Source organism: Girardinichthys multiradiatus, chromosome 23 (genome assembly GCF_021462225.1).
Source record: "Girardinichthys multiradiatus isolate DD_20200921_A chromosome 23, DD_fGirMul_XY1, whole genome shotgun sequence".
Lineage (NCBI taxonomy): Eukaryota > Metazoa > Chordata > Actinopteri > Cyprinodontiformes > Goodeidae > Girardinichthys > Girardinichthys multiradiatus.
The window spans coordinates 39,986,971-40,009,828 of NC_061815.1; the positions used below are offsets into that span (position 1 = coordinate 39,986,971).

Here is a 22,858-nt window from a genome sequence, read left to right on the forward strand (position 1 = left end):
AAATGCAGGCCCATCTGTCTCCCGAGAGAATTCACCATAGTCTTAAAAAACTGCTGTTTACATCCCACCAGATGCTAATGTTAGCTCAGCTATTGGACTTCTACATAGCAACATTAGCGACCAGCAGAGACAGCACTCTGATGTCGTGCACCTGATGGCAGAGGACTTCAATTATGTGGGCTTAAAGACATTGCTCCCCAAACTCCATTTTAGAAGGTCTACAGTCAACGGTGTAAGTGCCTAGATATATCTGACAGATATGAAGGAAGGTCTGTTGAATTTACCCATATATTAAATTTTTGTAAACCAGCAGATCTGAGGTTAAGGACTGCGGTCGTAGCAACATCAAGGACTAACGTGCCTGATGGCTGGCCGAACCTGGCACCATCTTGTCTGTGAGTGCCATATTTATCTGTTCTAACAATTATGTGCAAGTATAAACAGCATGGAAATGTCCGGTCGTTATACCATTCAGGAAGGAGACTTACAGGCCAAAATAAGTATGGGGAAAAAAAGACTTCTACATGCCGGCAAAAATTAGCTTTCTTCATCCTGACGCAGTAGTACATCAGCACTGATACAGAAAACCTTAGAGCTATAAAGGACTTTTACAGAATGCACTTCATTTCTCCACATTTTAACATAGGTGAAGCTCATTGTAGAAATTCCCACAGGTGATAGGCATTAAGAAAAACGTGAAAGTTTAGCAACTCCCTGGTCTCTTTCTTTATAATAAATATCTCCCGTGACATACAAAAGAGGCCCCGGCAATATAGTTTTATTTATTACTACATTCAGACAGCAGGAAAATTAAAAATGTGTCTTGCATTACATATTTGGGGGCACAATGTTTTTTTAAGTCTTGAGATCTGTTTTTTTCAGTCAGAATTGGCCTGGTTGTCGGTGTCTGGGAGTTTTGCTGTTCTGTTTTGCCTGCTATTTACAATACTTCAACCCTAGGTGCCGCTAGAGCTCTGGACGCTAGAGGCGACAGGTGTTAATCATCATCATCAGCTGAGAGGTTTAAGAGGGCGTGCTGCCAGCACATCTTTGCCTGAGTGTTTTGCCTTTGTGGTAAAATTCTACTGGCCTACCTAGAGGTTATGCTCTTTAAAAAAAGACCTAGTCTAACATGTTTTGTCCTTGCTCCTTCTCCAGGTATTTTGCCAAGACTCAGATCAAGTTCCACTGGAGAACCAATCTACTCTGTCCTTCGAACCAAGACTTCAGTAAAGATCTTCAACCCAAGTTCCGGCTGGCAGCCACTGATCCTCCGTCCTCCAGCAACCACCGAGCGAACTCTGTCCACCCTCCAACAAGACTGCCTCCTAGTCCTAAGGAAAAGAGTGACACCGGAATCCAATTTTACTCCGGAGGGAGAACCAGAAGAACCTCCGCCTAGACCAAGCTCCAGATTCACATTGAGCACCACATCAGACACCACATCAAGTTCCCCCGACCGACCATTGAACCCAGAATAGTAAGCCAAGCTTCATTAGTAAACCCTTTTGATTTGAAATCAACCTCCACTTACCTGATTCTTTTTTCATGCAGCTGAGACGTTCCTGTCCCGGCTCTATTCCACCTTGTTCCCACGATCAAGCAATAAACTCTTAAACTGATCCAGTTTCTCTGCGTGTTCTCTGCATGTGGGTAAGATCGACAGCAAAAAAGATGACACTGGTGACATGTTTTTGCTACATTTATTTTTATTTCTGCATCTGTTTGCACAATATTTTTCCATGTTTTCATTGCATTCTTCAAACAGCAGAAAATTCTGCTCTGGACAGCTGTTACCCAGCATATGATTTCATTATTATGGGTCATTTTGTAAAAAAAAAAAGCAAACAAACCTGAAAAGGTCTAAAAATCTTGGTGGTGACAAAAGCATAAAAAAAAAAAAGAACGCCAATGCTGTGGCACATGTCACTCAGTTTTAAAATAAAAAGTCAAACTGAAGCAACATTCACAAGTGAAAAAATTTTCTTTTCAGAAAAACGCGAAGCAATGGTAAAAATTCTGATGTAGACACAAAGAAAGGGTAACTGTGTGTGCACGAGAGAAAGAAAGTTGCACAGCCTGTGCTGGCAGTGATAAAGGGTAATGAGTTATTGCATTCACAGGTACAGAGTGCTCTCATATATCACAGCTCTGTCAGCACCGTCTGACTTGTGGCTGAATGTTTCAGGCTGATCTCACTCAAAATCACAAATCCTGGAGTGCTTGGAGTGTGTGTGTGTACGGACATTAGACACATCTTTGATTTGCTCTTTTGGGGGGCTCCATGAAGACTCATTAGTCTGGCCAAGAGAGGGGCAGAAAAACTGACTGATGAGAGAAAGGGAGGCAATGAGAAAAAAGAACACAATAGAGGAAAAGTGGCTTCTCTTCACATCACCATCTCAGAACAAAGTTGGCAGCCCACACTAATGAATTGGACTGTCCTGTGCTAATGAATGGAGTCTAGAGAGGAACAGAAGGAAATGAACGGAGTAGTGGGATGTCAAACTACATGAACGATAAAGTAACTCATAACAGGGCCTATGTTACCAGGGCCTATTAGTTCCCCTGTCTCCACTGGTGGTGGGCGTAATGAGGTTGTCTCAGAGGACCAGACCAATGTTTAAGGATGGTAGTTGAAAAAACTTAAGTTTTATTCTGTTTTAGATGCTGTTTAATAAGGCAACTGAAATCCTCAAAATCAAGATTCTGCTCTACTGATACTAAAACTGATACTGTCAAAGTTATAAAACATTATCTAGCAATTTTGCTAAGAGTTGCATGCTACAAAGCCTAATTAACTTCACAACGGCCGATTTCCTTTTAAATTCTTACATTTTACCATTTGTGCAGTCTAATTCTAAAATGCACTTATAAATTGTTTTACATTAAGTAAAAAGCGGAGCAGCACAAGAGGTTGCCAAAAGGGTTGGCAACACAACTTTCCTTCATGTCAGACTTCTTTTTTGTCTGCAAAAGTTTAAAATATACTCATGTTGTGCAACAATAGGTTTGGTTTGGCTGTGAATAACTATTGATAAGTGCCAAAAATTTATAAAAATTACTTGCACAACCTATAGCCAAACAACTCTCAGGTCCCTGTCAGGTTTTGTGAATACCTACCTGTTGAGGTGTGGTATTAGAGATCAATAGATGGAGTGAATTTAGGCACTGGCATTCTCAAATAGGAAGTTCTGCACACATATACAGAACAAACATAAACAACTTCTCTCCAAATTTTTTACTCGAGAAGTAACATTTAACTACACTACTAAGTAAAAAAGAGAAGAATGAGGACAAGTAATAAACAAAAAAAAAAAAAAAAAGGAAACAATAATTAAAACTGAAACCAGTTACCAATAAAATGATGCAGTGATATTTAAGGTCAGTGTGAATATATATGTTTAATAACCAAGGCTTGTTTTGAGGAATTTGGAATGAGATCAAAAAAGCTTTAAAATTCATTAATAACAACAATTTGTATGTGTTCAAACAATTAAAAACATACTATGGAATTCTATTCAAGAAGACTACAAGTTCACCAATCAGAAGGACGTAACTTGCTAAATTATGCTCCAGTGATGTGGATGTCTATTGATCACTTCATTAAAAAAGTAAATAACCACCTTCTTCTTAATCTTCTCACTGCATTTAAACACATAATTAACTGTAGCATCACTGTTATTTTTTCATTGTCTGAACCAAATAAAAGAGAGCATTTGAGTATTTTAACTTCTCTTTAATTCATCACATCTGTAGCGTTAGCTTGGAGGGCGTTTTTTAAGGCCAAAAACATAGTATCAGGAAACTAACTGCAGACAGAGCAAAGGAGTTTTGTTACCGTACTGTATCTGTTAAACTTTACTGCCCATTCACATCAGGGTAACAATGATTGTCAGAAACAAGGGTAAAAGTTGCAGGATATGCCTGAATGCTGCAAGCATGTTAGTGTTTTACATTATAGTTTATGTCACAAGCAGTTATTCACCTTCAAGTTGAAGTACAGACAGACTGAGCTTAACACAGTGTTTTAAATATCTCAGCAGGATGCTAGTTTATTAAATTCCCAAGCAATTGCCAAACAACCAAAAACAATTCATTTAAAAATGAATGCCCTTACCAACTGAAGCTTAACCAGTAAAGGCATTTTAGGCATTTAACATTATTTTTTGACAAGTTTAATCCATCTTTAATACTGACTGTTATGTTGACTGCTTATGTTTCAAAACCTGGAATTATAAACCTTTATTTTTAATCAAAATTGTGTAAAATTGTTAAAAGCAGGTTTGGAGACCAGACAAGAACCTGCCTATGCTGCTTAAAAAGGGAAATTTAAGTGGTAATCTGCTAAGGCAGCACATACCACTAAAAGTAGACAGGAACCAGAATCTCTGTCATAAATGGGATATTGACTTATTAGATTTAATGAACTCTAAGCATATCCAGTTACTGTAACTCTGAGGGAATTATTATTTCCCCTTGGAAAGCACTGACAGCCATAGAAATGAAAAAAAAAAAAAGAAATGTAAGTTTAGTGGTGGAGACAGTGCAAATTAAACCCATTTTTGCAATTCTTCAAATCACTTACATTTGATTAGGCCTAACATCTACTGTCATTTACAACTGTGATAGCTGGACTGAGAAACAAACAAAATAACTGATAAACCAAAGTAGAACATCTGACACATTTTAAAAGTATATCTTAATATAAACATTTTATTCAGTGCATTTTGTGTATACAACAAATAATAAACAACTGGAAGTTTTCAGACAGCCGCAGTGCCTGTCTGTATATGCTGTTTTATCAGATTTAGCCTGATAGTTTGGAACACATGATCCAACATGGGTTTATACACATAGCCTACATCATGCAGCTCTAGACCAGTATTTTCCCTGCTTTCTCCCATGCAACAGATAGATCCACCTAATACAAACCACCTCCAGAGGAAATCAAGAAACAAACGTCTCCCGAAAGCATGTACTAGAAATAAGTTATGTAGCTGAAGGAAAGAGTACATAGCCCACAAAAAGGGTCCTTTTTGTACATATTTGTGTACACGTTCTGTGCAAGAAAGGGAAGCAGTGTGTTTTTGTACTTTTTTGTTTGCTTTTCAGTTTTATAAATTTGACATTTCTTATAAAATGTTAAGCCTCCTAAAAGTCCACAGTATTCCTTTTTTAATAAAAAATATCACCACAATAAGTTACTCAAACACATAACAAGCAACCTGGATAGTTGGGATAGGGTGGGGGCATCCACCATGCTCCTATGGTGACATTTATCAGTCAGTGGAAGTGGAGAAAAAAAGAAGGATTTCAGAGCGAGGGTTGAAGTATGACACAAGCACAAAGAGAAGAAACAGGTCACGAATTCGAGAGCGAAAGACAGTGTGACACAATGGTAACAGAAGGAAATGTGGACACTAAATAGTCATTCCATTCTTCCATCATTGAGCATATCAGCAAAAAGCACAACATCAAGTCAGGTTGCTAAGAAGTTAAGTTTTCCCCCTAAAACCGTCACCTCCCTTCATCAAAAATGTACAGTGAGAACAGAAACATCCATTTTTCTCTTTACTGTATGTTGGCTAGTTTTTTTTTTAGCAGCTTAAAGGGACACTCTTCCAATCGGTCTTTGGTTTGCTGAAACCCATCCTAAACAACAAAGAAAAATACAAATGCAAAACAATGACATGGGCAGAGAACAAGAGGAGATTCCAACAAAAACCAGTTAACAATTAAAACTCTCGGCTAATTCAGAAAATCAGCATTGTGGCATCTTTCAGACAGAAAAAAGTCAAATAAATAACTGAATAAACAACGGCAGAGTCACGTTGCTCCTTATATATTCAGGTCAGAGGAACATAGGCTTCATTTTCCCATGCTAAGGAGCTCAGTTTCTGAGCGTGTGCATTAGGACGCAGAACAGCTACCATCCGGCTGGCCAGGAGGACGAGGCTGAGCCATGCCAGGGACTTTATAGGCTTTGTATTCACAGAAGCATGGATGAGATGGTGATCAGGGCTTTCATTGTCCCCCAGCCTTTATGGACAACAATCATTACTGGCTGCCCTGAACACCTGCATATCTATCTTGCTGTCCCTGTGTGATATATGCACAAGTGATTGGTGTTTGCATGACCTAAAAAAGTGATGGAAAGTGATAAAGATAAAGATGAGTAAACTCATTACCATAAGAATGCGATAAGAATAATAAATAAATATTTAGCAAACAATACATTTTTTTTGGGTATGTCAAGAGTGATCTTTGTGAGTTATGTTTCTTATTCTAGATGCTGCTTTGATGAATACTTTTTACTGATGATATCTGGGCGTTTTAATGTGTGGATTATTGTCGTAGCTAGTCCTGAACCGTTGATCGGAGTCTGCTTAGATTCCCGCTCGGTGAGAGGTAAGGTTTCATGGTTCAGCCCCAGGCCTAGGTTTGGCTACCGGGCTATGTCGACTCGTTCTGGCTCACGGCTTTGCCTCCGTTCAGGAGAGCTGAGGCACTCCGACTCTTGGTGGGTGTGCCGCTGCCAGAGCGAGAGAACTCTGTCAAGTCATGGAGAGATGGCTCCCTGTACATTGCCACTGTGGAAAGACAGGGGAAAGTGGAAATTAGACCAAGTTATAAATATATATGTAAATAGATCAAAACAGTCAAGATAGAAAACAATAACTGCCATTTATACTGTATAAACAGAATCCGAAGTCATTACAATGAACTTGTGTGTGAGATAAAGCCTTAAAGTCTTACAGTATTTAATACTCTAATGTAAAAAACCTGGGAATATCAATAAAAATATGGTTTTAACAGTTTTATCCGTGCACCATCATCTTTACCAATGTGTATCCTTTTCTGCAAGCTTAAAAGTAAAGTTTTCATTGTAAGACTTCCACTCTGTACCCCGACCAATGCGTATTGTTTTCCACTTTAAAGCTCACAAACTTTAAATGTCAACATTTAATCGTTGTTTTCTGTTTAAGCAACAATAACTTGTATAATTAACTCCAAAAATGATTTAAATCTCCTGTCCAGGGTGTTCCCCGCCTCTCGCCCATAGACTGCTGAGATAGGCACCAGCTCCCCCGCGACCTGCTATGGAATAAGCGTTAGAAAATGACTGACTGACTGACTGTATTAATCACAGTGCTGTGAGGAAACGTTTATTGTGAATTGTCATTTACAAATAAACTAATCAGAATACAGCCTTTTAAATGACTAAAAACAAATAAAATATATTTCTTTTTAAGTGTATCTTTTAGATAAATTGAAACAATTTAACAGATGAGTCAGAATTTGTAAATGTGAAAACGTTTTAAGCATTACAGTCAACAGTTTTTTGCGGACAGTATATTGTTCTTTGCAAAACTGCTTATTCAAGAGGTCACAGTAGACTGGCTTTGTGCTGAAGTAAAAAGAAAAAAAGAAACATGTTCCCAGCATGCCATTATAAATTCGGGAGTTGCTAATCCTTTATCTTTGCTGTGTGTGCAGGACTAGCTCAATGTGAATCTCAGCACCTGCCTTTTCAGAAGAAACATCAGTAATCTGATGTTCACTGTCTTTGGTTTCAGGCTGTGTTCAACATCCTGCTGCCTTAAATGTTATTTGATGTTTATTCCTCAGGGGTCTGTGGCTGAAACTGCACATCTAGCCCTTCAGACAGTTCACTTAGACCAGCATTTTTCTGTTGCAGCAGCAACCCAGAGACACCCCCCCCCCTGGCCCATACATCAATCACTGGCAGGATTGTACTGTAAACAACTGGCAATTGGAATGGTTTATATTAATACAGATATTCAGTGATTATCTTACCAGGAAAATAACCTCAAGTTTATTATTTTAATTTAACATACTTTTTATTTTTAAACAATAAATATTAAGAACAAACATCCTACCTCAAGCTGTCCACAAATCCGCATATTTCTTTAACAAACTCTCTAGATGAAATCAGTTCTTTGTGATTTTTATCAGACTTTTTCCAAAAATGTAAGTGGATCTTCATGTTCGGCTTTGAATGATGTGAGCTTAACATGCTTCATCTAAAGTAGAACAAAAAGAGAGGCTAAGGTCTGCACCTCAGAAACTGGAACCAGTAGAGCAGTAAGTAATGTCAGAAGATGACGCCGTCACCAGTGCAGAGAAATCTTCCAAATTGGTGCCCTGTAACACCATGGTCGCTGAATATGAGCTGCTGGAACAGATTCTTTCTTTCTGTTTTGCAGTGGAAAACGTTTTCCAAATCAGTAGATACATCTAAAATGTGAAGTATGTTATTATTCTGTTAACTTTGGGGATAACTATTGTTTTTGTACAGAAGATCCAGCATCACAGCATAGAATATAAGATAAGGTTTCATTTTAGATTTTCCCTTTTTACTTTTAATTGAGTGTAGTTTTTCTTTCTGCTGATGTATTTTGACATTTTATTCCCATGATAATTGCATCCCATTACCAGCACCTCTCCTTCAGCCTGTTTCAAAGCAAGTCATTATCTTGCTATTGAGCTTGCTTGTTTTGAGAAGCCCTGGATAGCCAGTCACATGTAGGTATACAATTAAGACATGGACAGTTAAAATGATAGGAGCTTTGATTTAAAACATGTTTGTAATCTTGAAAAATGAATTATATTTGACAAACTAATCTGATTTATAAAAATAAACAAATCTTTTTATGCAGCAGTATATCTCGCACTTAGTTACATTAATTTCATAGGAACCTTTAGGGATGGCACCAATTGTGTTACTATGAATGTAGTTAAAACATTTATTTCTTAACATTGTTTTTTCGGCACTAACTGCATTTGCTCATATTAAAGGCTGGATTTTTCAAAAATGTAAAATTGTGCTAGTGCAATTATGTTTTTTTTATAGATATTTAACAGTGTTGCCCTGCGATGGACTGGCGACCTGTCCAGGGTGTACCCCACCTCTCGCCCATAGACTGCTGGAGATAGGCATCAGCTCCCCCACGACCCACTATGGAATAAGCGGTAGAAAATGACTGACTGACTGACTTTACCATTGGTGAAAATAAATGCAGAGGGTGCTGTATTTGACTATTCCTGAGTCTATTGCCTACGATTTAAGATGCAGTAAGGTAACTGCAAAAATATAACAAGCCTTAAATTGTTAACCAGATGTATGACATAACATATTCAGGGTCACCACTGAACATAACTTTCAAAGTTTACCTCCAAAATGTCACCTAATACATAAAAAAAAAAAACAGAGACATGGCTGAGCAAATTTCACTCTCACTCACTATGGGGTAAGAACGCTGTCAAAAACAATGTGTATGTAAAGATGGAAATGTGTGCATATTAGACAATAGTTGTGCATAAATAAATTCCAAAAGAGGTATTTTATATTTTCTCTGTAAAAATACAAAATAAAATGTTCCATCTTCAAGAAATTACAAAGACAAAGTTCAAGTTTACAGTTGGGGTTTATTCTTTATGAATACAATATGCTATAACAGTTTGTGAATACGATTTCTTTTCTTTGAGAATACGAATTTACATCAGCGACTTGGTGTCACGTGATCTCAGGCTGGTTAGTGGGGCACAGAGTTAGTCGATTTGCGTTGCGCATGCGCTGTCACACTCCTCACCCCCAGTAAACGTAGTGCCGGAATGGGAGATAATTCAGTCTAAAAGGACTATTAGGAACAGAAGGGAGATAGGGGGGAAATCAAGAGTATTATAAATAAAGTATTGTTTTTATTTTTATGAAATACAAAACTAAAACATAGAATATAGGGGGTGGAGTTATACAATGATGTACAGTATGTGGCAGTATGCACCTCTGAGTTTGTTGCGAACCGCCAACAGAAGAACAGAAGAAGAAGAAGCAGCAGCACTAGCGCCACATAAACGGACCAAGAAACTACAGTACAAAGCCAAGTAATGTTAAAAAGTTTATATATGTCTTAATGTCGTTAATATATGCTCTTGGTCCGTCATCTTGGCGCTAGTGCTGCTGCTTCTTCTTCTTCTGTTCTTCTGCTGGCGGTTCGCAACAAATTCAGAGGTGCATACTGCCACCTACTGTACATCATTGTATAACTCCACCCACTATATGCTATGTTTTAGTTTTGTATTTCATAAAAATAAGAACAGTACTTTATTTATAATACTCTTGATTTCCCCCCTATCTCCCCTCTGTTCCTAATATTCCTTTTAGACTGAATTACCTCCCATTCCGGCATTACGTTTACTGGCGGTGAGGAGTGTGACAGCGCATGCGCAACGTGAATCGACTAACTCTGCTCCACTAACCAGCCTGAGATCACGTGACACCAAGTCGCTGATGTAAATTCGTATTCTCAAAGAAAAGAAATCGTATTCACAAACTGTTATAGCATATTGTATTTATGAAGAATAAACCACAACTGTAAACTTGAACTTTGTGTTTGCAATTTCTTGAAGCTGTAACATTTTATTTTGTATTCTTATAGAGAAAATATACAATACCTCTTTTGGATTTTACTTATGCACAACTATTGACTAATATGCACACATTTCCATCTTTACATACACATTGTTTTTGACAGCGTTCTTACCCCATAACTCACTCACTCACTCACTCACTCACTCACTGTAGTGAGAACATATCTAATGGACTGCATTTTGTGCCCACAATGAACAGGCTGACACTCCTGATGACGCAGATCTGTTGAGGACGTCATTAAAAACATACTGGTGTGGAAATGTTCAACTGACATGCCAGATGGTTTAAACTGTCTGAAAGCGTTAACATCTGTGAAAATGCAGATCCATAGCAAAGAAAAAACACTTGACAGGTGATTGAATCAACAATGTTTAATGAATCACAGCAACAAAGCAGAGGCCAGTTGGTAATTTTTTTTTTTTTTACTGGGGCCTAAAAGAGGAAAACACGCCTCAAGTGTTTTTCTTTTTAATTTTTTATCCAGAAATGTAATTTCTGTAAATATGATGAGCATCTGTACAAAGTTTCAAACCTGGGAAGACAGATGCATGTTTCTCATTTCATTGTCCACTCCTCTAAAAGGCAATGAAATCAAGGTTGGGGCCAATATTTATGATAGTCTGGTGGCCTCCAGACTTCTTTAAAACATTGAAGATTTCTTTGAATGCACCTATTTAAAAGCTGATATTTTTTTGCCTGTCACATCATGAATAGTTATATGTGTAAAGAATGACTAAATACGCAGAGTTCCTTTTAGTGCTCTTGAACACAGTGAAAATAAACAAGCAGGACCTTTTTGCCAGTTACTAGGTCTTAAAACAATTTCACATTTCCTATCACGAAATGTCAAAATACCTTCTATAAAAGGGGTTGCTTTAGTGCACCAGAACAACACAAGCTCCCAGGAGATAGCAATGGATGCATGCGAAAAGCAGGTTTTTCACTAGCTGTACGATTAGAAGTCTGACTAACATTTGTTTTCACTGTTTTAAGGGCATACACTGGATCCCACATACGTTTATGTTACAGGGATACATGTAATATGTAAAGTATAAATAAATTCCATTGCTATGGTTTAAATTAGAACAAACACCAGAGCACTCTTCTTTGGTCCGTCTGAAAAGAAAACAGCCTCTCTCTCGTTCTGTCTTCTGTCTCTGTTGACAGGTAAAATCAGTGTCTTGTTGAAGATGAAAGGACTGCGGGAGAACAGAACCCCTTGTCCCTCTCCTCTGGCTGCTTTCTATGTTCTACAACACACATTGCCTGGATGTGTGTGGTTTTCTGTAATTTAGTTTGATGAAAATAAAGTGCTGGTGCTACTATTCAAAGCACTGAAGCATATTGTCTTTGCAGCTTCTGGTTACGGTCAGTGGCTCTACCTCATTCTGCCCAGGACCCGTAAAAGACTGTGACCAGCTGGAAGAAACTACTGAAAAGACACATGCCAGAGTGTCTGAGAAGAATACTAAATAACAGATTTAACAGTGTAAACAGCATGTTTGGCTTTTGGTAAAATAATCTGGACAAAAACAGAACATGTTTTAAAACCAATAAATACATGTCAAATGTAAGAAAAAACATTCCTCTTGGAAAAGCAGCAGTTTTCATGCACGAATCATTTGTTCAGATATCACAATCAGCCAATTGTTTACTGATCGGTCCTGATTGGTGGTCCCCAGGCAATATTTCTAAATAAATGCATTCAAAACAAAGATCTACCATTTTCACTATATAAACACACCAATCAACCGCACGCATTTTGATGCGTTTTTTTGAGCTAAATAGAAAATCCGATACAAGTCAGGGACATATGTTGATGTATAAAAGGGGATAATCTGTTAATTCCTCCAGTTTCTGTCAGATGCAAAACAATTACCTTCATCAAATACTCTACAACAATATTTTCTATGTTATTATCGCAAATTGACTGTAAAAATCAGAATAGGGAGGTCAGATCTTGAGGCAAATCAGAAATTGGCACTGGCCTGGAAAGGCCTTATTGGGAAATCTTTATTCTGAGCTTTTTGGTTTGAATAAACTTGGGTTGCATTGATTACTTTGCTGCTTACTGAAATCGGAGCTAATTTTAGCATGACCGACTTGATGGATTTCACTTGCAACCCTCTGGTACAAAATAAAATTCTAATCAATCAATCATCAATGTGTACTTTGGTATATTTGACGGTGCATTTGCATAACTTTAAAACCTGGTGAATACCAAATTATTTATAGTTCAAAACCCTATCATTGTTAGGGTGTCTTTACTATGACAAGTAAACAAATGTAAACAAATATCTATAAATGCAAGTCTTATGTTCAACATGCATGTGTAAAGTTACAGCAACATTACTGAATAATTTAATTACCTAACATTTAGTAGATCAGTTTATTTTCTTATAAAGATTAACTTGGCTTGGTCCTATTTGTCTAAATATCTCTGTCTTATTGACTGAAGGATGTTGGAAAAAATGTAATTTTTTTAATCACTGTTTTACAAATAGTCATCAGTCAGTCATTTTCTACCGCTTATTCCATAGTGGGTCGCAGGGAAGCTGGTGCCTATCTCCAGCAGTCTATGGGCGAGAGGCGGGGTATGCCCTGGACAGGTTGCCAGTCTGTCGCAGGGCAACACACAAACAACCACGCACACACTCATTCATACACCTAAGGGCAATTTAGAGTTACCAATTAACGTAACAGGCATGTCTTTGGACTGTGGGAGGAAGCCAGAGTACCTGGTGAGAACCCATGCATGCATGGGGAGAACATGCAAACTCCATGCAGAAAGACCCCTGGCTGGGAATTGAACCCAGGACCTTCTTGCTGCAAGGCAACAGTGCTACCAACTCCACCAACGTGTTTTACAAATATTAATATGATAAAACAAATATTAATATGAGAAAAAGCCTAAAGCCTACAGAATGCAATTCTCAAATGATTATTTAATTTATTAAGGAAAAAAGCTATCTAAACCAAATGGGCCATATGTGAAAAAAAAACAAAAACCTAAGATCTGGTTATGCCATCCTACTGCAACAGCAGATTTTAAGCATTCACGATTATTAACGAGTCTTTTACAGCTTTGTGGAGGATATTTTTCTTACTTTTCTGCAGAATTGTTCTAACAGAACCATTGAAGCTTTGGATTGTTCTCCTACTGCATAACCCAAGTGAACAAACAAAGCCTCAAAAACTAACGATCAGATATTCTCCTTTATGATCTTCTAATGAAGAGCAAAATTCAGAGTTCCATCTATAACAGCAAATTTTCCAGGTCTAAAGCAGCCACACACCACAGCCACCACGTTGACTGTTGGTATAATCTTCTTTTCTGAAATGCTGTGTTAGTTTTGCACTAGTTGTAACAAACCAACCTTCCAAAAGGTTCAACTTTTGTCTTGTCAGTCCATAAAATATTTACCCAAATGTCTTGCCGATCATCAAGATAGTTTTTTTGGCAAATGTGATAGGCCGTTGTGTTTAGTTTTTTGATCAGCAGTGGTCTTGTCCTTGGAACCCTCCCATGGTGGCTCAGGTGGTAGGGGCTCATGCTGCAACCGGTGGGTTGCCGGTTCAAAACCCCCACACTGTCCATTTCAGTCGTTGTGTCTGTGGGCAAGACAATCCTCCTGCCTTGCCTGCTGATGGTGGTCAAAGGGCCCAGTGGTGACGATTGTATGGCAACCACACTTCTGTCAGTCTGCCCCAGGGCAGCTGTGGCTACAATGTAGCTTACCACTGTCAGATGTGGGAATGGGTGGATGATTGACTGTAGTGTAAAGTGCTTTTCTGTCCTCAGACTTGATACAGTGCTGTACAAGTGCAGGCCATTTCACCATGAATGCCATTTTTTGCCAAGTGTCTTTCAGGGTGGCCGGGCACTCCCTTAGAGATAGAGTGAGGAGCTCGGCCATCCGGGAGGGGCTCGGAGTAGAGCCGCTACTCCTCCACATTGAGAGGAGCCAGTTGAGGTGGCTCGGGCATCTATACCGGATGCCTTCCTTGGGAGGTGTTCCAGGCACGTCCCACCGGGAGGAGGCCCAGGGGACGGCCCAGGACACGCTAGAGGGACTATGTCTCCCGGCTGGCCTGGGAATGCCTAGGACTCCCCCCGGAGGAGCTGGAGGAGGTGTCTGGGGAGAGGGACGTCTGGGCATCTCTGCTGAGTCTGCTGCCCCCGTGACCCGGTCTCGGATAAAGCGGAAGACGACGAGTACGAGTCTTTCATATTTTGAAATCATGAGGACTCAAGTGCTTTAGATTTTGCTTGGGTTGCTTTGTGACCTCCTGGATAATTCGTTGATGTGCTCCTGGAGTAATTTTGGTAGGGTAATTGGAGTCCCAAAGCCTTAGAAAGGGCTTTGAGATCCCTTCCAGAGGAATATATGTATAATATGTATTTGTATGTATATGTATGTATATTACTTATGTTCCTAAGTTTATTAAGAGAGCAGGGCATGATGTATTATTTTTTGGGGCTTTTAGCCTACTTCCTGTTTTTTTTGTTTATACACTGACATTTCTGCATTGCAAAGGAGCAACCTTTTAACCTCAATGCACATTTGTATAACAACAATAAAGGGATTTTATTCTATTCTATTCCATTCAGACAAGTTCATTTAAGTGATCTTGACTTTACATGTCTGCTAGCAATCAAGTCTTTGTGTGACTATTGAAATTGAACTCAGCTATCCAAACATATGTTTAATTACAGTTTATTTATAACTGAACAGAAGCATCAGGTTTTTTTGGATAGCTTTGTTTCCCTTAATGTATGAAATTATCATTTTAAAAACTGCATTTTGTATTCAGTCAGTTTGCCTGATATTACAATTTGGTTGTTGATTGGGAAGCTTTAAGTGCAACAAAAACAAAGAAGAAATCGCTAAGGGCACAAATATTCCTTGACTGCACCATATGAACACATGGAGTGGTGATGCATGCTATAAACTAATTCTGAACCAGCATCTCTAGAACTTTAACAGTAAGGAATAAGCACGTAACAGAGGATGTGTGCAGACCTACCTTTCAGAGGTTTGGGAAGGAAGTGGGCTGCTGGCTTGTTCTTTTTGACATGGTTCCCCTTCATGATTTCTCCTTCTTTGTTCAGACCGAGGTACCAGCCCCTGCCTGACTGCTGCTGTCGGTAGATCATGGAGGAGTATGTCACGTAGTAGTTCTCAAACACCGATTCCTTAAATTTGCACTCTGCTGTGAAGTGTTCCTGTTAAGGGGGACAAGCAGGGACAGTTTAAAGCCATTGTTGGCCAGTACTTCACAAAGTCTCAAGAGACTTGGAAAAAAACAGACGCAGCAGATTTGTAATTTTTCCTTCTATATGGAGGCAACTTAATAATGTTGTGGTGTAGAGAAAACACACAGTCAGGCAGAAACAGGGTAGATGAACTGTCCCATGGCTCAAGGCCTTTATAGCAGTGTTCTAAATCATTTTATTCCATTCACTGTTATGAATAATGCAGCTCTTCATGGCAGAGATAATAGTGAGATGCCATTACCAAGGAGCATTAATAAAACACACAGGTCAAATGAATTGTACATTCATATTTAGTCTTATCTGTTAATTATGTATGGGCTTTTCATTATCTTGCAGGGTTTTTGTTGAAAGTTACATTTTATTACACAACCTTATTTTTACAGCTTTCAGATTTAATTTTTTTACTGTACTGATGTAATCATCTACTAATTTAAAAGATAAGTGGTTTAAATGCCTTCACAAAGGCGTTATAATAGGTTTATGAAGAATGCCTCTGGAGTTAGCACAAAGAGGGTGCTCATTACTCTCAATCAATAAAGCAATGGCTGTAGAAGGTTTGTAAACATGTTGTTTGAGGAATGAAGAACCAGCTTAGAGATTAGTGTTGTGTTTCATTATGTAATTATTCACCTGAAGTGTTATTATACCACTTACAACACTTGCAGAATTATCAATTAAAATAATAACATGGTCTTGTTCCTGTAACACACATCCCTTCTCCGTATTTAAGGTGCCTTATGTAAACTGCTGTAATTGCTGGTGCAGAGACAACTCCATGGTAGCTAAACTACCATGGGTGGTGGAGGGAGGGGGCGATATATGTTTTGCACGACTAGAAAATAGACACTGATTCCTTCCTTATGTACTTTAAATGCGATTGATTAAAAAAAGATAACACAATTTTTGTTTAGTCTAAAAAACATAAAGTATTGATAACAGCAAATATGTCAGAGCTGTTTTGATCATACCCAAACATACCCCAGTGACATCAGTCGGATCATGAGATCATAATAAGGCCTCCTCTTTAGTGTGTATCTGTAGAATCATTTTGTTTCTTGCAAATGTCTAAGCCAAGTACCTACGTGTCTACTGTTATAACACTGCTTTACGAACAGTTTTAGATTTTTGTCTTCAGTTTTTTGCAGGAAAAAACATTTTTTGGTAACTTTATTTTTATTATTTACAGCTGAACATCATGGGAGATGCTTTTGATTTCATCTTCTAGATCTCTCAAGATACAATATTGTCTTTCAGTCCTCTGTGTTGCTGATTTTCCATCTGTATCTAGTCCATTTATTTCACTTTCAACTCAACTCTATTTGGTATCGGTCTTGTTGAAATTAATGTTAAAATCTAGCAAGTTGCTCATCATTACAGAACTGTAGTGCTTCTCTTCCAATGCAACCAGTCAGATGCTTATATTTTGAAAATATGTTACACAGGCCTAGTTCACAAAATGGTGACACCAGCCGGAAACTCCTGGTTTCTGCTCAACAACTTGTCAGATGCATCTAACATGTATTACAATTATGTTTCCAGGTGATTTAGGAACTCCCATTGATCTTTCTATTTTTTTAGGATACATAAAATTTATTGTCATTTGAGTATTATCCGTGATTCCTTAAAGTTAAATGCTGATAAATGTTTTTTTTAATAGAAAGCTATATCTTTCTACTATTTCCCTACTTTTTTGTATATTTTATTATACAAAAATAATAATAATAATAATAATAAATTAGCTATTTTTCATTCATTAGAAAGAATGGGCTTGGGGGTGCAAGTCAAACCAGAGGCTGAATCTGTTAAATTCAAAGCAAGGGATCATTCAGTAGCTATAGCCATAGGTTGTCCAAGGCCCCTATTCCTTGTATAAGAGACTGAATATGAACATTTTCCTGGTACATCCTATGTCTTTCCCTTGATGAGTTCTGATAAAATGATCATAAGAGAAAAATATCTGAGAATATTATTTTCCATTAGGCCTAAAGTCATGAAATACAAGTGTAAAGTGTAACAATGACAAATCTGGGTGATTTAACCATGAATTTGATTTAATTTGTCATGAAACATAGTTTTGCCTGAGTGCGTTGTGGTCTTGGTCTTGTCTTGGTCTTGATACCCTCTAGGCTCAGCAGTGTCTTAGTTTAGGCGGTCTTGACTAAAACCCCATTAAGAGTCTGTGAGTCTTTCCGGTTAAATTTCCTAAGAGTAGTATAAGATGTTATAAACATTATAAACTTTCAGCTTTGTACTGATTTTCCCTTATTACACAATAAAATATGAGTAAAACCCTTTTTTTGCAGTAACTACTAGGTGTAGCTAGTTCTCATATTATAAATAATTAATGACTACTCATTATCAGGGAGGCTAGGACAAATATTTTCAATGCTGTTCTTATATTGTCTCCTTATAAAATTCTTAAAAGTAAAGTGGAATTAGCTAAAATCTGTATTGGTAAGTAAAAGCTTTAAAGTCAGCCAACACATTCTGATCAGTGCATCTTTGTAAAATAAAAGACAGTAAAAATAAAGCAATCCAAACCTGGTTTGGACTCAATATAATTGCATTGTCTCATTACCTTGAGTTGGAATCGATAGCCATTAGAAGCTGTGCATGTATAATAAAAGCAGTAATAATATAATAATAAAATCTAAGATTAAACAAATGAGCTAAACTTATAGAAGTCATATCTTTTTCATAATAGTCTGTCTTTCATTGCTGTGTTTAATTCTTCATACACAGTTTTGTGTTCACCAGCTTCAGTGCATCAAAGCTCTTTCTTTTTTAGTGCGTGACTTTTTTTGTCCAAGCTGTTTACCTTCAGTGGTCTTGGAGAGACTGGGCAGCATCCATCGCAGTTTTGCACAAACAGTAATTGGAAGCAAAACAACAAGCTGCTCTTGGGCTTAGTTCTGTTGTACCTCTAATAATGAGCTTATGTGGATTTGGCTGGTTACATGTGTCCTGATGAAGAATGAGAGTCTATTGACAAGCAGACAGACGCAGATGGATACACTCACACCCAGAGCCAAGATTCAGGAGAGGCTGCTGGCTGTTAGCATCGAAGTGGAGCGGATCTCTAGACAGCAGCCCTGTGCCAACTAACACAAAGAGGAACAAAAATGGCAGGGGATCCCCAATTCTTTTTTCCACACTTTCTCTTAAAACATGACTGTGATGGACGTTAGACACTTGAAAGAACTGTGGAGGCATTTTTTTCAGCTAGTTGCATATCTATTGTTTAATTAAACCAGTCGGCATGTGAAGTAACAAACAAATAGGACATTTTTTAATCAACATTACTGTGCCAAATGGACTGAAGGAAATCTCTTTAGAAATAGGAAATTATCTGCATGAAAATAATTTATGCATGCTCATCTTCATATCTTCAGGTCCCTATGGCGCTGTGGCCAAATTAACTTTTAACAATCCTATTCCACTTCATGGGCTTTTTTGTGCAAGTATGATTAGTTCATATCCAAATAGCTGACCTCACTAAAAATGCAGTTTTGTATATTATTTTTAAATCATTTTATTTTGCTATGCTGTAATTTGTGATGTCTGACTCAATTGGAAATACTTACAAGCATTCTAAGAAAGCATTACTATTTGAATTGTAGGGTTTTACATATTTACATTTCTAGGGCTTTTTGTGGTGTGCTTTTTGGCTTAATCTTTGTTTAATAAATAATAACATGGTGGAATCTGCAATGTGTGTATACTTGAGGTTTACTTACTCACAAAAAAACAAATAATTCCAGATTACAATTTTCAAATGTACTCGTGGACAAAAGCCTTAATGTTTTTCGAGACGTGCTGTGGTCTGGGAAAACTAAAACTGAAGTGTTTGGCCAAAATGACTATTGTTAAAATTTGAACAAAAAGAAAGAACCAACTAGTCTGAGATTACCATTCAATCTGTGAGGTACATGTTGTGTGAGTGTTTTGGTGCAGGAGAAACAGATGCAATTTATAAAATAGATATCATGAGTAACGAACATTTTGTGGAAATATTGAAGCGATATCTCAAAACATCGGTCAGGAAGTTAAAGCTTCAGCACAAATGGTTCCTCTAAGTGAATAATGAGCCTACATATGCAGCCAAATTAGTTACAACCTAACAATTTTTAAACAGAGCTGAAAGCTTGACCTAATTACTTCAGTTTTGTTAGGAGGAATGGGTTAAAATAATCAGATAATCTTGTAGATGGAGCCTCAAAATGTCTGATCCACGTTATACAATTTGAAAACAATGCAACCAAACATTAAAAGCCTATGTAAACTTTTGGATTTTAAGAAAGTAATAAAAAAATTCTCTAAATAGTTCCCTATAACTAATTTTGGTAATCTAAACTGGCCTAAAACGGGAAACCTCTCTGATTTAATACAGTGTTTATAGGCATCTGGATTTCACTGTATGAGTTAAACCTTAAAAAAACAGTCATTTTTATTCATACAACATCCTTTCTGGAATTAATTTGTAATACAGAAATGCATTTGTGTTGAATTTATTTAGCTAACTGTCATAGTTTTTCTGAAAACCATATTAGTTTTACCTAAGCTCTGTATATTAGCCAATGATATACAGACATCAAGATGCATGTTAGGAACTGGATACTGAATGCTGATATATGTTTTCTTTCTATTTTTATTCTCTCTGAATGTAATCCACTGACAAATAGTATCCCCCCAGAGAAACCTTGTACTGAGACATACTTACAGCTCAAACAGCTGTACGACCTATTGTTTAATGCTTCTTTTATTGGCCGGGCAAGTATATAAAGAAATTATAACGGGCTCTAAAATGGCACAGTTCTATTACCTTTAAGAAAGTAATTATAGCTCTGCAATGTTTTCTCATATGCAGCTAGCAGGAGATGAAATACTACAATAAAGCATTTAATTTCTTCTGTAAAGAGAAGCCAAATCAATGCTACGTGTGGTGCAATGATTATTCAGATACAATATAAAAACTAGAACGGCACCAATTATGCCAATAAAATCACAGCTGAGCACCTCTCAAGTTCCTTCCAGCTACTTCAATGTGAGTGAGAAAAACGAATTATCCGGCTGAGAAGTGACACGCGTCCTTATAAACCCAGATATTGAAAAAGGTTCAAAAGGGATTTAAAAATGCATAGTTCATAAATAATCTCATGGTATTTATTTGTTTTTTTTAAATACACAGAAAAAAAAAACAAATTGGCAAAAAAGCCACACCAACACAGGGTTCAAAGTCAATTCAGATGCATGTAAACACTTATAAAACTGAGCAATTAATGACACACCCTGTGAAGTGAAACCTTACAGCAGTGCTTATTTACTGATGGCACTGTGCTGATTAAATAAATGAAAAGAGTGGGATATAATTACATATTTCATAAGAGCACATTAAAACACTAATACAAACACACAACACATGTTAAGTAGAACAAGAGAAGACATTTTTTAACCTAAATCCCCTAATGCCTCTGTTTAATTTCAAATTAATCTAAATTCCCTTATCAGGGATATTTTTTTCCCCTTCATCAGCACTGTAACTCTCCTTCCATTCCACCAGGGGGCCCCATAGTTTGTTGCACTGCAGTCTAGGGTCTCGAAAAAGAATAACCGGACGTTCGGGACGCAGACCAGAAATAGAATTTTCCACTATTAGAAAAAGTAAGAAATTGGGCTAAAGACATCGGATTACTTCTATCGTACCTTCCCAACGTGGTGAGTGGATTTTTCACTTTGTAAACAGCTTAGAAATGTGTTGTTTCATGTTTGCATTAGGCTGACAAACCTAGGTTGTGGTTTCAGAGGTTTACTTGTATATTAGCAGCTAATTAGCACAATGCTAGTGATCTCTATTGAACAGTATGGTTTAGTGTTGATAGGTTAAATGCTCCAATTTGTTCATGGATAAATCATATCTGGTTATAAGGTCTGTGATTTAACTCCTGCATGAATCTTAAGTTTATTATGTTCATATGACATTTTCTGTAAAGGTCTAATGTGTAGTTTAAATTTGTGTTTATTTGAAGATCTCAGAATATTTAATGCTGTAATTTCTTATTTGTTTACAGTTTAACCGGCCTGTAATTCACTGGTCAATAAACAACCACTATAGCAATAACAATGACTCACTTATTTTATTTGTAGCAGTTATTGTGTTAAAACCTTGTAAAACACCTATGCCTGATGATGCATATTCAATACATAGCATAGATCATATTGGAAGCACTTTGCTGCCATCTAGCAACAAACTGCACTTTGCCAGATTATACCCAATTCAGCTAATTTGCATTCTAAATACCTAAATTTCTCTATATATTGTATGTGCTATATTCACATAAACAATATCCACTTAATTTAGAATCTGTTTGACAGCAAAAAACACAACTAGTTCACAGTTTACTTAGACAGTAAGAGGTTAATTCCTTTTTCCACCCTCTGCACACAATATTCTTGTTTATAGCTAACCCCCCTGCCTTGTGTCATTTACCTCCTCGGTGTATTTAGCTGTTCCATGCTGGATCATCTTTCATCTTTGTCCTAGTTGCTTTGTATGATTTTCATGCCAGTTATTGTTTCCTTACTTGTCACGTTCAAAAACATGTCATGCCTTTTATTTTATTTTTGTTTTGTCACTTTCATTTACACTTGTAATCTTATTGGCATACAGGGCTCTTTCTCAAGAGAGACTTTCAAGAAAATCCTTTGCAGATGTAATCATCAAAGGAAGACACAACAACATTTAATCAAGAATGTCAATTATAAGCTGAATAAAACACTAGAAATGGAACTAATTGTTTAATTACATTTTTCCATCATCTCGAAAATAGGTCTAAATCAATTGGTGAAGTTAAAATTTAGAAGTTAAATTCCTGTTGTAGCTTGTTGAGATCAGATTGCCATCAGTTGGAGCTTCTCCAGACATTTCAAATGCCTTTGTAAGGGAATCTTAATTATTAAAGACACAGTGTTTGCATAGCATTGCACAAAATAAGATCAAGTATTCCTTTCTTTAGATTGTTGCTATGACAAGTTAGTAGCACTCAATTTCGTGGTACTGGAGCATACTCTCCTGTGGGGCAAATAAAGTCTTAGAGTTGTGACACTAATGTCATTGAAATTTGCAA

At 37.3% G+C, this 22,858-nt stretch overlaps 1 protein-coding gene and 1 long non-coding RNA gene across 6 annotated transcripts in view; one reads left to right on the plus strand and one right to left on the minus strand.

Moving 5' to 3' along the window:
* Positions 1 to 1,088: 1,088 nt before the first annotated feature.
* Positions 1,089 to 5,151, plus strand: LOC124860560. The gene is made up of 2 exons (XR_007036388.1): positions 1,089 to 1,480; positions 1,555 to 5,151. It is a non-coding gene; the product is annotated as an uncharacterized LOC124860560 (long non-coding RNA).
* The window catches only part of fgf13a (fibroblast growth factor 13a), a 155,195-nt gene continuing 137,033 nt past the window's right edge, over positions 4,697 to 22,858 (minus strand). For all 5 annotated transcript variants that reach the window (XM_047353967.1, XM_047353970.1, XM_047353966.1 and 2 more), the window contains 2 exons: positions 15,485 to 15,683; positions 4,697 to 6,593 (listed from right to left, as the gene is read on the minus strand). In XM_047353967.1, the coding sequence (XP_047209923.1) occupies positions 6,457 to 6,593; positions 15,485 to 15,683 (336 nt within the window). In that variant the 3' untranslated portion in view covers positions 4,697 to 6,456. The remainder of the gene's footprint in view (positions 6,594 to 15,484; positions 15,684 to 22,858) is intronic.